This window comes from Poecilia latipinna, unplaced genomic scaffold (genome assembly GCF_001443285.1).
Source record: "Poecilia latipinna isolate Pla-1442-1.1 unplaced genomic scaffold, P_latipinna-1.0 Scaffold1281, whole genome shotgun sequence".
Classification (NCBI taxonomy): Eukaryota; Metazoa; Chordata; class Actinopteri; order Cyprinodontiformes; family Poeciliidae; genus Poecilia; species Poecilia latipinna.
In genome coordinates, this window is record NW_015113897.1 from 150,976 (window position 1) to 164,809 (window position 13,834).

A 13,834-nucleotide genomic window follows, 5' to 3' on the forward strand; every position below is an offset into this window, starting at 1 on the left:
GACCCATCCTCTCCTGAGTGGACTTAAAGCTGCAGTATGTCACTTTTATATAAATGTTTTTTTCACATATTTTTTAAAACTGTCATTATGTTGTGACAGTATGATACGAGAGGTAATCTGTGAAAAATCTATTTCCTCTGCTTTCTCCCAGGGTTCTCTAGAAACAACCAGTCAGTGGCAGGAGAGTTTTAGTGCTGTCAATCACAGTCTCACGTGGCTGCTCATCCTATTCTGCAGTTAGCATAGCTTGTTGTAAATGCTCAGTCTAGTTAGCATAGCTACCAATGACGGCAGATAAATGGTTTTCCTGTAACGACAAGTTGTTTCTCCACCATTAGCACATTTAGCAGTGAAAGAATTAGGTTGATTGACAGCACTAAGACCCTCCTCCTGGTTCTGATTGGTTGTTTTGGCCGGAACATTGCATTACTTTATCCAGCAATAGTAGTTCAGGGAGGAGGTGAAGAAGATAGATCTTTTCACAGATTATTTGTCTCATAGCAAACTGTCACAACATGATGACAGCTTTATCAAATATGCAAAAAGCTGCCTTTTGTACAGTTATGTACTGCAGCTTGAATAAAATGCAAAAACATAGCTTTTGAGAAGTCTGGATTGTTTTATATATATTTAGCATGTTGCCTATGACTGTTGCTCCTGGGGAGAGACATTTCAGTAAGCTAAAGCTAAAAATAAAAAAAAATTAGGCAACCTATTTACATACAGTATGCGGACTGTTGCATTTAAAATTCACTAGCAGTAAATATTGTGCTAGTCTCAGTATTGGACCAAAGAAAGCAAGTTGCCAGCCTTTGAAATTGCGACGCTTTTGATGGTTCAAATATACTCAAAAAATTGTAACAGCAGTTGCGCCGGGGGGGCCTCTGGTTAACGATAAAGCACAGGAAATAGTGGGTTCGTTTTTTTTTTTTTTGTTTGTTTTGTTTTTTACAATATTTCAAAGTAAAGCCACACTAACAGCACTGTTGTAATAGCTGCCGTAGCTTCTACTCACATGCGGCACCGACTACAAAAAATTACAGGTCCTGACAGAGTGACAGGCTGATTGCTAAACCACATTGTTTGATTTTTTTCGGGAGACGACTAAAAAGCCAGTTCTGATTATAGCTTGCTAGGGCGAAGTGGTGCTTTGATGTGGGCAACTTTGCTCAGGGCAACCGTGGGATCTGTATTGAGACAACTGATCCCTGGTCGTTTGCAAAGTAAAAAAGAAAGTCCAAATTGCCCTAAAGTGCTGTCTTTATTTGATCAGAAGATAAGATGCAGCTATGCTCAATAATTAACACACAGGCAGCCTTTTAATAGTCTATACATTAAAGAATCACAGACTTGGCCTTAAAGTTCTGGGTATCATGGATGGCACAATGCTAGAATCCATTACTCTGCCACGCTGGGCAGAGTAATGGATTTTTAATGGGCATCTTATCCTCCCATGGTGCACTCTCCAGCCCAGGAGGAATCCAGTGAGCGATGCTTTTTGGCTGCCGTTAAACTGACCAAAGTGGAGGGGGAAAGAAATCAAAAACCATTATCGATATTAAGGAGCAAGCAATCTCTGCCTACATGAGACAGATGACGCGCTCTTCTTCATGCCGTTATGTCTGCCGCGAGTTGTTCTGTCAGGTTGGCACACACACATCCGTCCTGTGTTGCTGAGGTGGACGGTTTTCCTGTGTGCTGCATCCATTGAATCTAACACACACACACACACACGCTGCGTGTAATAAAACAAAGTTGGAACATTTCAACTCAATGCAAAACGTAACACTTTACCAAATTTCCGTTTTGTACAGCATTTACAAAGACGCTATTTCATCAACCACACTTCCTGCTAAAGATGATTTACATAACATGAACTCACACTGAAACGTTTTGTCCAATCCAGCCTTAAATATAAACAGCTTATTATTATTTTTTTTTTTACAAAATCACCAGTGGCCCAGTATCAGCAACAATCACTTGAAAACAAAAGATGCTTTTTCTTTATTTAAAGGGGAGGTATTATCTGTTTTCCAGCCACATAGTGTCATTTTAAAGCACTGTTAAGTAATTATGTCACTTTCAGTTGTTACAAAAATACTGCATACATCAAATGTACATCAAAGAAATGTGACTTTGCAATTTAGCGCATTTGTCTCTTTAAGAAGCTCCTGCTCTTCCCAAAACTCTGCTTTTAAGCAGGCCAACACAACAACGTTCCTCTTTCAAGCATTCACAAACTTTCGCGGAAGAGGTGGACTGAGAAACAGTTCATATAACAAGCCCAGCAGATATGCTCTTCCACCAGGTGTTTGCTTAATAGTTGTTTGTGGCTAGTCTGGAGGAGCTGAGGCAATGGTCAATTAAAATTTGTTGGATTGGATTTCTCTACAACTTCCAGGATTATTTTATAATTCTGCAATAAAAGATTATTTTGTTTTGAGGCATTTTAAAACATCTAAACCAGTACTGCATTCACCACCCTTGTTTTGTAGCAAATATTGTTTGAAACCACAATTTAAAAAAAGAGTCATATTTTGTCTGAAGTTCCATGATGACTCATGAATAAAACCCATTTTCTTGACATTTTATGTTAATCTGCTCTTTATTGTTCAGTGTGCCTTGTGTGAAACAGAGCACTGATGCATGCAGGGACTTTCTGTGCGTGTTTTGTGTTTTCGCCCACAGTAAACGTCTGTTTCCGAGAAAAACAAGAGATCGACTTTTGTGTTCCGGCATGTACGAATAGACGCTTTCACAGAGTTTCTGTTGGCTGAAGTCAGAAGTTGTTATGGCAGACATCTGACACGGGAGAAAAACCATTTTTAATCATAAAAAAAAGCAATCTGTGACTTACAAATGGCAGAAATATTCATTTAACACATGTGATGATGACATTGATCCATGAATGATTTGCTGTGGGCTTTAAAGACCTGCAGCCTCAGCCACACAGAGACCATTTCTGTCATTGAGATGCTGAAAAAATCAACTAACATCAGAAAAACGTAACATTGCTTTATGAATATGTACTATTTAAAACAAATGCGTGTAACTTGCACATTCAACATTTCTGCTGTGTTTTAATTGAATCAGTGGTTCCTGCAGACATACAATGACACAAAAACTGAGTTCAAACTCGTTGGGTTTGATTCCGCATCGGATCTAGGCATGGCTCAGTACGACTTTCTCTGTGACAACCTAGAATTAAAACAGTCTCATGAAATGTCACACCTGAATTCAAAATCAGTTTATAACATCATCCAAGTGCCAGGTGGATGGATGTCTGTCCTTTAGCTTTCAACCTACGACCGTTTGTGTTTGTGGTTACCAGAAATGTTTACCAGATGCAAAAAAGTCTTATTGTAAGCGAGGGAAATGTGCTGTAGTCTTCTTTCAGCAAGGCGACTGGCATTGTGAAGCAATAGGTGGGGGAGGGGAATGGGACACTGCAGCAGTATCAAGTTACCAGCACTTTCTCTGATACTTTATTATAAAACTTTCAGATCCATAAGGTAATAGGAACCAAGTGATGTGAAGTACAGATGTCATACAGATAACCAGCCCATGCCTAACTGGAGACAATGCACATCTTCACTCTTTTCATTTGAATATTTGCATAAAATATGGCTTATGTACAGTAAAAATCTACAAAATACTTCTGAACGTAAAACAACGTGTTGCCAAGTGGCTCCACTTATTCTAAATTTGTGCTGAATTTGAATGGAGACTTCTTCGCCCTTTATATGTTGGCAATCAGCATCAGTAGTATGTGCAATGCTAGCAATAAGCGTCCGACCTTTATTTTCCATCGGTGCCGACTGAAGACATGCAGCAAGTGAACGGCGCGGTTTCATTACTTTGGCTGGGTGTTAACATGATAATTGCTAAAATCTGGAAACTAATTTTGTTCATCCGGCAAACAAATTGAGAAATCAAAGGTCTTTTCACTGAAATGTGTAAGGCACTCTGGACTAAATGCCTGAGAACAACAGAACCTTCAACAATCAAACACTAAATAATCCCTGCCATGCCTGCAACTCCTCACTGGTACGCAACTGACAGACACAAATCTATTAACGTTTAAAACAAAAAAAACAACCAACAACAAAAACCCACTTAAAAGCACAATGTCGATAATCTATTTACAAAATCCATTTTCCAAATTCCCCGGAATCTAAATTTCTCTCTGTTTTCCCTAATCACTTACCCCTGAAAAGTAAAGTGCAAATTTCTTAACAGAAAAATCAGAAGGTTTCTTCCTCCCTCCCTACTTTTCCTCTCTGTACCGACTTAAACCCAACGAAGCGTCACGATCGCCCCAGCCTGGGTCTGAGCGTCACTGACTGACGGCACCGAAAGCAGTTTCCTTCTGCTTTACCTTTTATCAACCACTTGAAGGGCAAAACAATATTTACAACCTCAAACTTTATATGTACAGAAGTGAACAAAGGCTCCCCCCCCCCAGTTTAAAAAAAAGAAAAGAAAAAAAAAATCACACACCAAACACAGATCACTTTCCAAAGGGATTCCTCCTGGCTGATTCATCGTTAAGCTTCCATTTAAATTAGGTCCGTGTCAGCTAAGCGTCCAGATAATCTGGGTAAGTAAAAGCAATCCAGACATACACTTACTGCTACCCATGTGTATTTCTGTTTGGTGGTAATTAAGAAGATCCGGTTCAACAACCACAGCATTACTGTCCTGGTTTCAAGATTTGAAAAGACTTTGGTTGGGCCTCCACACCCCTTCAGTAGGTGTACATGGACAGGGGCGTTTCCTCCATCATGTCGTCCTACGGAACAAAGAAATAATAATAATCACATTACTGGACAGATTGGTTACTGATATGACCTGAGAATACCCAGCTCATAAACTGACATAAAGAGAGGAAAAAAGGTGATATAGTGGGAATTTAAACTGTTTGAGACTCTGGGAATCCTTGTAACAGTGGAGCTATGCCTCGGGGGGGGGGAGGAAACGTTTAAGAGAGTATTGCCTGGATACACAGTGCCTTTTTCCACCAATAAAAATGTAAATAGTGTGGCTTTCAAATGCATTCTTCCTCCTAAACTCGGACACTCCAAAATAGCATACGGTGCAAACACAGCAAACGTAGAGGGCACTTGTCAGAGTCAATGTGAGGAGAGTTGGTGTTAGCATGCCAAACAGTATTAGCTAATGAGCTATTAGACATGGTCTGCAAATTACCAAATACAACCATGCGATTATGTTTTAATCTGGTGGCTAAATAGTGTAAGCATATTAGCTAATGATAGAATAATAGCCGCTGTTAGTATAGCATACAATCTTAGCTTAAATGCTATTTGCAGCCTGTTTGCTAATACTGTAGCTAGTGGCAGCATAGTTTTTGATTTGAGTAGCAGATAATATTTAGTCTTGATTTCAACATGCTAATGCTAACATGTTTGCTGTTATTAGCATTTTCTGAATAAAAGTCTGACGTTTCATGGTTTAAATAAAAGAAAAAAGGGTTATAAATTCCTTTTATGTTTAAAACAATCAAGCAAATAAAATAAAGTTATTTTGTTACACTGTATGCCTCAAGTGTCAGGACACATTGACATTTCTTTGGGAATTTCCCTTCTTACTTTCATATTTGTGCACCACTGCCAGCTCGTTTCACTTGAAAGCCCCTTAAAAATATATTTAAATGTTGTGGTTTTTTAATACTTCTGTAAGGCGTTGCGTGAATATAAAACTTAAAAATGGCAACCACATTAGGAAGTGGAACAGTTTGGGACAGTAGGGGTGAATCAGGAGGCCCACCATATTTTTGTGTGAAATATCTGAGCTTGAAAACATCTGACAGACTCAGTGTTGCCTAAATGCAGGCTGCCGATTTACCATTGGTAGGTCCTGCAGCCGGTGAAACCGTGGCCCGCTTTGTCTTCGGCGGAACTTGAGGAAGAGCAGCAGTGTGATGACGATGGCAGTGATGACGAACGCCGACACCAAGCCAACCAGAAGGGGGTCCAGTCCGGGAGAGTCATGAGAATCTGTCGGAGGGAGAAAATCAGTAAGGCACCATTTCTCTGTTTAATGCAATCGCATCGTCCGCCATGGCAGATTAATGTTTGCTTTCAGCTAACATGGTACAAATGTAAATGCCAGTTATTTGTTTTAATCTGTGATTGTAGCTAAATGCAGGCACTGTTTTAGCACTCAGAGTGCTTATTATGCATCTTTAGGCAGAAAAGTCAAACACGATGGGATGCTAAATTACACAGGCAAAATTTCCTAAAAATATTTTTGAAAACTATTATTTCCATTCCACTTCACTACAATATAACACTTTCTGTTGATTTATTTTTATTACATGAAACCCTAAAAACAGATTAGTGTTTCTGTTCTCCAATGTGATTAAACGTGAAAATGAATAAACAAATAATGAATATTCATCAGAAATTAAATAAACCTATGATTAAAATGTGGTTAAACAAAGTTCTCTCATTGATCTGGAAAGCATCTCAACATTTCTGTCCTGCTGTTTCCTAAAAGGATGTCGCCATGGAGCAATGTTTAATACACCTACAAGTTTTGTTTGACATACTCTGGTTAAACTAACAGTAACCACAAGGACCTGTTCCTCTGTTTAATGGAAAATGACAAAATCCCAAAGGCCTAATGAAACCGCACAGCGAGAAGAACAAGGCGAGAACTCTGACTGGAATAGATGCTCAACGGACGAGAAGCATTTCTTTTACTTCAATACCTATGGCCTAGATTAAATCCCCTACTGAAAGACAAAAGATGTCCAAACTGAGTATTCATATATCTGCAGCTGTAGATATACAAATCATCTGAAAGGCAGACAGTAGCAGGAAGATATACAAGACAGACAACTGAATGGTCAAAGCCTGGGTCTCGTGACGCCTCAGTCCCTTTCTCAAACAAACACATAATCATGTAGTGCTTGGTAGTGACGGCGCCTGAACAGGACGTCAACGGGACGTTTGTGTTTGTGAGTGAGGAGAGACGGGCTGGTGTGCGTTGGAAAACAAAGAACAATGCCACTTTTGTCGCTTCAATTCACTCTGGGCTTCATCCAGGACAAAAGCTGGACACTTATTTTGTACTTACTGCTGCCCTGCATGGTGAGCTGTGATGAACTCCCTGAATGGGTGGAGGTGATGTTCAGCGGAGCCGTGGTGGTGACAGGGGAGGGTTTAGTTGTTGCATAGCTGGACTGTTTAGTATTTGTGGACGGCTGAGAAATGGTGATGCCTCGAGACGACGTGGCGTTGGGCGCCGTGGCATTGGACGCCGTGGCGTTGGGCGCCGTGGCATTGGGGGACGTGGCGTTGGGGGACGTGGCATTGGGGGACGTGGCGTTGGGCGCTGTGGCGTTGGGCGATGTGGCGTTGGGCGCTGTGGCGTTGGGCGATGTGGCGTTGGGCGCCGTGGCGTTGGGCGCTGTGGAGTTGGGCGACGTGGCATTGGGCGCCGCTGGCGTCATCGTGGCGATAGGCGTTGAGACGGGAGTGGGGGAGGAGGTTTTATTTTGATCGGAGCTGGTCGAAGGCGCAGAAGAGGGTGGAGCATCATGTAAAGCTGTGCTGTGATTCGATGATGATTGATTCGTATGTGGCGCGGATGCGGAGAAAGTTCCGGTCATGTTGGTTTTGTTGGTTCCAGGTTCAGTGGAAAGGTTGGAAGCAGCAGGGGCCACTGATGGCAGCTGAGTCACTGAGTTTCCACTCTTGGTCGGTTCAGGTTTCTGCACAGTCGTTGCGTTAGCAGCTGCAGAAAGAAAAAAAATTGTTGTCAATTAAGTACAGTTGTTTTCCTGCCAAGTTTCTTAATGGAGAGTTTGTGGCAAAAATAATAAATATCTTATTATTTTTTCATTTTCAGCTTAAGTAACAGAATGTATTTCATCTGCGAGATACTGTATCTATTTAGTTCTTTCCTCGCAAGCAAGAAAGATAGGAGGAAATCAATGAGGCAAAGAAAGCTCAACAATATCTCAATTCAACACAATCGATTGTCTCAACTATAACAGGCCATTGACATCACTATTTTTTGCGGACAAATACCCTTTATAAGTGAGATTTTAAAATTGCTTAAAGTTACTGTTTTACTGGAAATTGCCGTCAGTGGCTCCTGCATGCGTCAGTCGTCACGATGTCCCGTTGCCTTAATTTGTTGTTGATTCCTTTAGCACTTTATTTGTTGAAGCATAAAAATGATGGCTTTCATAAAGGTTAAATTAAAATTTCTTGTAAAAGTTAGAACTCAGTGTTAAAAAGTCGAGAAGCTTAAGTTAAGAAAATACAAACAAATGTCAGCAGTAATGTCATTTCTGATTTTGGAAGTTGGGAACCGACTTAATACCTTACCCTTTTTGTTTTTTATGTGCTCTATAGTGTCACAGACATCAATTGTGTGCTACATTTTCCACTGAAGAAGTGTTGATGGAAATGCTTGTATGCAACGGCGGTTGAATAATGCCGCATCTGTTTAAATAAATAATTGAATATTTTTCTTCAGTGGGTAGAGACGATGGACGGATGAAAATGGAATATCAAAATTAAAAAGGCAAATATGACTGCAGCTTCAATCATCTTATTAAGTATTGTGCAGATAGTAGGTGGCTGCCTGGTAGTGAAAACATCTGAAGTGTGAACCAACGTGAGTGTGTGAAAGACAGACGGAGGATAAGTGTGTGAATCCGTGGTGGGGGAAGGATCTCACTTCTACCTTTCTCACCCTCATGCGAAAAGTCTCACAGCATTTAATCACTTCTCTCTTCTCCCCCAGCAACACCTGAATCGCATCCTAACTAACTTTTACGACGTTGTCCACCGCTGTGATTCTCCAGACAACCTCCAGGCGTGGCTTCTGTCTCTCGGTCCAGCGTTCTGACCTTCTCTTTCCTCTACTTTTTAGGCAGCAAACTCTTTGCGACTGCAGGTGTTGCGTTTGTGTCACGTCTGGTAGCATTGTAACCTTTTCACAAGCGCCGCGACCCACTTCTGGACATGGAAAAACTGAGATAAGAACCATGCTAAAGATAGCCTCTCAACTCTGAAGCAGCTGCTCGTTTCCTGCTCCTTTAAAGTTCGTTAGGACTTCCGCGCTGATAAACTTTAAAGAGACAAAGACAATAGCCTCAAAATCTCGACTGGCACTGTATCAAAACAAATATGGATAGCGTATGGGTGCAAAATTCTTCCTTTTATGTGAGTTTAATGAACACAGAAGTGTTGCGGCTACAGTCCAGTTGAGCTGCTGCTAACACTGGCGTCGCTAGAAATCGAGCCAGTAGTTCATCCAAAATGGACGGAGACAAATAAGTCTTTTTTTTTTCTTGCCTAGCTAGTGCAAATCTGAAGTAACATACTAAGTTATGTGCACATTTCTGAGCCAGTGCGTGATGGAAAACAAAATGTCTGACGACCCAACCTTTCATTTTAAAGCCTTCCCCTGCAGATATAGATTCCCACTCATTCTGCTTTCTTTTTTAACAATTATAACAGGAGATATAAGAAGGCTGTTGGTCATTTTGCCTCTTTGCCGTCTTGTACTTTTGTAGTTTTGGGTCGTTTCATACCCAACCTTTCTGGGTACAAATAGGAGCCGTCTGTCGGTGGGGACGTTTCGACCTGACCTCTGCCAATAGCAGCTAGCAGAACAATTCTTATCAGTTTTGACAAAGTAATTTTTACATTCTCTACTCATGATGCACTAAAGAACATGAATAAGTCATTCAAGCAAATAATATCTATGAGGTTGTTCAGTTATTTTGTTTTAGTAAAGTGTTATAATCCCTTGTATTTTATGAGTTGTTTGGGCTAATACACGAAGAAAAGAATCAAAACTAAACCAAACTGGGTGCAATATAATCATGTTTTCGAAAATGATCAATTCTACGAGTTTTGAGTATTTTTGTGGTTTTATATACTGAGAATTCATTTAAATAATTAAGGGAAATAAACACACGAGATGGTTCATTTACACACATAAAACGGCAGTAGGAAGGGGACAACAACTGTGAAGCTATTGATTTACTATTGCTATTATTGGCATTTTAAAGACAAAATAATTATGATTTTCAGTCATGACTTTTATTCCCCACAGACCTACTTTACCTCTGACATTTCCATAAAGCTGCCAGTGTTTACAGAGCCACGTCAATCCATCAAACAGAGGTGGAAAGTTAAAAAGGAGAACCTTTGCTGCTCAGCCTTCCTGTTATCTGTTTTAGCTCTAGTTCACAGCAGCCAACAAGCTAGAAGAAGGAGTCATCCCTGAATGTGTTGTGGAAAATACCTCATCCTTTCAATCAACTTTGCACATCTCTATGCTTCCAATGGCTTTTTGTTAAACACTTCAATTATACTAAGAATTCACTTAGTAACAGCATAAACGCCAAAAAGAGCAGCCACCATGACCTGGAGGAGCTACAAGAGCTGTGGCTTATGACTTTTCTTTTTTTTACTTTTCTTTAAAAAAACATTTTTGTAGTTGTGCGGTTGTTCTCATTTTACATCCAAATTACTGAAGGCATTTTCAGAAATATCCAACCAGACTTTCAGAGAAAGGAACAACTTAAAGAGTACATGTGGAAACCTTTTCATTTAGCCCGAGGCGTTTCTTCATTTAAAGATGTTGCATCATAACTTGGGCTGTGTCTCGCTACTTTCTTTTCAGATAACTCCTTATCTTCCAAAACAAGCATGCCTTGCAGGAGATCTTCTTTAAGCTAGGTGCCAAGTCTTTGTCCATTTCCAAGAACAATTTCTACCCGAGCTTTAACTTCCAGAAAAATGTATTGAGGTGTTGCTTCAATATTTCCACACCAGGTTTTATTTGTTTGTTTGTTTTTTTCCCATGATGCCATCTATCTTGTGAAACACAGCAGCCCTGGAGCAAAACCCCAAATGACATCATGCTCCTCCCTCTGTACTCCACAGAGGGAGAAAGCATTTTAAAAAACTGTAATCTGCTTTTTTTTTCTGGATTATTTCTTGCTGAGTGGCCTTTCTCCCCAAGTTGGTGCAGGACTAATTTCGCTATGGATTATTAATTCATCGCCAGATGTCCTGGAAGGCATGATTCCTGTTTAGACTTGTGTACAGGTGCTATAACAAAGAAAGTAAATGATACCCAAAGATAAACCAAGACTTTTGGAGGTCAACCGTTCTCTCTTTCTGACATCTTGTTTATCTTTTGATTTTTTTTCAACAAGTCGTTACCTTGAAATACATTCACAGGTTTGTCTCCTGTTATTTCAGATACTCTGTGCCATGTGTCTGGAAACCATAACCTGGCCTGGGCTTTCAGAATCAGCTAAAGACAAAGTGGTCCTAAATGTTCTTTACTCTGACCTAAAACAGGAAAATATGTGTCCGATTTAATGTCAGAACCTGGGAGTATAATTATGTGTCTGTTTATAGAGTGAATGTAAATATCTGATTTTTCTGTGTACATACTTGTTTGGTAATATTCACAGTTTTCCACATTTTCTTGTGTTAATGCCTTATTCCAAACTGTATTGAATTATGTGTGAAATTCTGCACACAAATTCCCCATTGTGAAAATGTCGACTGTTGATTTTTTTTCTGAGTATTTTGCAAACTTTTTAAAAATAGCAAACCAAGAAATCACATTAACGAAAGCATTCACAGCCTCTGATTAATTCTTTGTTGTTCAACCTTGGGCAGCAATTACAGCCTTGCGTCTTTGAACGCAACACCACTGGCTCAGTTCGGCTATCTTCAGCCAGGATTTTGAGGAAAGTGATTAATTTATTACAATTTGGAATAACCAAATGTGGAAAAAAGGAAGCAGTGAATCATTTCCGGGCGTACTGCAGCTACAGTCTAATGTTTCATGTCACTGTATTCAAGGCTCCCTGCTGCTGCTGCCGCCAATAAGTAGTGTTTAGTAACTGAAGCACACTTATATCCTTTTAATGATGACCTTCGTGTCCCCTGTTTGCCCCATCTTTAACGTCTTCATCGCTATATACCCAAAGATCCATCTCTGTTCCTCCCTTTGATGCAAACCAGAGCGCTAATGTAATGTGGAGTCATTACCGTTCACTAACACACTACCCTGATGCCTTTCATTACCTCCACAATCATTCACACAGAACTCACTGGCAGAGAGAAAGAGAGGGTCTATTTGAACTCTGGATGATACCAGAACTGATACACTCATAAATAGACAGAGGTGGTTGCCTGGATAATGCAGCCCTTGTTCGCCTAAAGCTGCTTCGGTCAAACGCTGGACTAGGAGTCTGGCTTTATATATATATATATATATATATATATATATGTTTATGTCTCTGTGTGTGTGAACAGGAGGTGTATGAAGAGACTCGCTGTTCTCCAGTTAAGCTCTTCCATCTCTTAAGATATTAGAGCGTCTTACTCATGCACTCTCGGAGCAATGCAGCATGTGCCTGGGGAAATGTATTTCCCTCACTGCCTGCCAGTAAAACATACTCAGCGATCACTGCTGGGAAGAGGCTCCGTGCAAATTTACAGAGAAGACACGGGCAGGCCAAATACTGATATCAAGTTATAACAAGAACTTGTGTAGCTGTTGGCTCAAATGTTTCTACAACTTGTGTCACACGTAAAATGCATCGAATCATCAGATAAAGACATTCTGAGGAAGTACAGATGGCTTTGTATCTCCTTCATGTCATTGATAAAAAGAGAAAAGTGAAACTCTTTAACTCTTTGCCAACCTACACTTATGGGACAAAGTAACTGCTCATCAATAGTCATGAAGGAATTTTTTTTTTTTGGAAAGTGGAGTTCAGTTTTACTTTCAGATATTTCGAATCAAGAAACCACATAAACAGAGCCTGTCTGACAACATGAAGTAGGCTAGAAGGGCGAAAAAAGCAACACATCTGAAATCTAAAAAAAAAAAAAAAAGATTAAAAAACTAAGTGATTGACATCTATCAGTCTAGAAAGGCTTACAAGGCCTTCTCCAAGTCTTTGGGGCTTCCACAATTCATGATTTCATTGTAGAAAGACGCAGAGCCAAAATGCCACCCATGATAGTTTTCCCCCGGGGAAAACCACTGCTTCCCAAAAGCAGCCAAAAACCCATGTCACAGTTGCCAAAGGTATTTAGACAACTCTGAAGATTGTCAAGAAGATTTTCTGTGGAACCGAGGAGACAAAAGTGTAACTTCTTGGAACGTATGGGTCCCTTTATGTCTGCTGCCAAACTGAAGAACGAGCCTGAAAAATGAGCATTAAACGAACTAGAAAACACAAAGGTGGTAGTGTTCACTGCACTTCACTGCTTCAAAACCAGAACAAGAAAGAAAGAAAGAAAGAAAGGAAGAATACTAGCAAGTTCACCTTTATAAAAACAAAGTAAAGGGTTTGGAGTGGCCTAGTCAAAGTCTGGATTTAAATCTGAGATCTTGTCACGTAACCCTAAACAAACTGCTCATGTTTGAAAACCCTCCATCGTGGCTGAAATAAAACAATTCTTCAGAGAAGAGTGGGTCGAAATCCCCCCCCCCCCCGGGGATTTTAAATATTTTTTTTTTACAAACACAAACATTTGGTAGCAGATGTTGTTGCCAAGGGCAGTGCAACCAGCCAGAGGGTCATTTTATTTCTCTCTCAATAAATTAAGTCATCACTAAAACGTTGTTTTGTATTTCCTCAGGTAATGTCTGATTTTAAATGGTAATCTATAGTGTGAAAGAAAAAAAAAGAGCAAAAGACAGCGTTGACACTGTGGGTAAGTACTTTTCCACTTCAATGTATGGTATTTATTGCAATATGTTACATCAGTGTTTTTCAACCACTGTTCCGCGGCACACTAGTGTGCCG

General features: G+C 40.1%; 1 protein-coding gene across 1 annotated transcript in view; it reads right to left on the reverse strand.

Annotated features, from left to right (window-relative positions):
- Positions 1 to 2,758: 2,758 nt before the first annotated feature.
- LOC106961254 (putative protein TPRXL) overlaps positions 2,759 to 13,834 on the reverse strand; it is a 17,393-nt gene continuing 6,317 nt past the window's right edge. The window contains exons 2-4 of the mRNA XM_015054848.1: positions 7,102 to 7,761; positions 5,866 to 6,017; positions 2,759 to 4,792 (exon numbers count right to left, since the gene is read on the reverse strand). Coding sequence (XP_014910334.1) covers positions 4,748 to 4,792; positions 5,866 to 6,017; positions 7,102 to 7,761 — 857 coding nt within the window. The 3' untranslated portion in view covers positions 2,759 to 4,747. The remainder of the gene's footprint in view (positions 4,793 to 5,865; positions 6,018 to 7,101; positions 7,762 to 13,834) is intronic.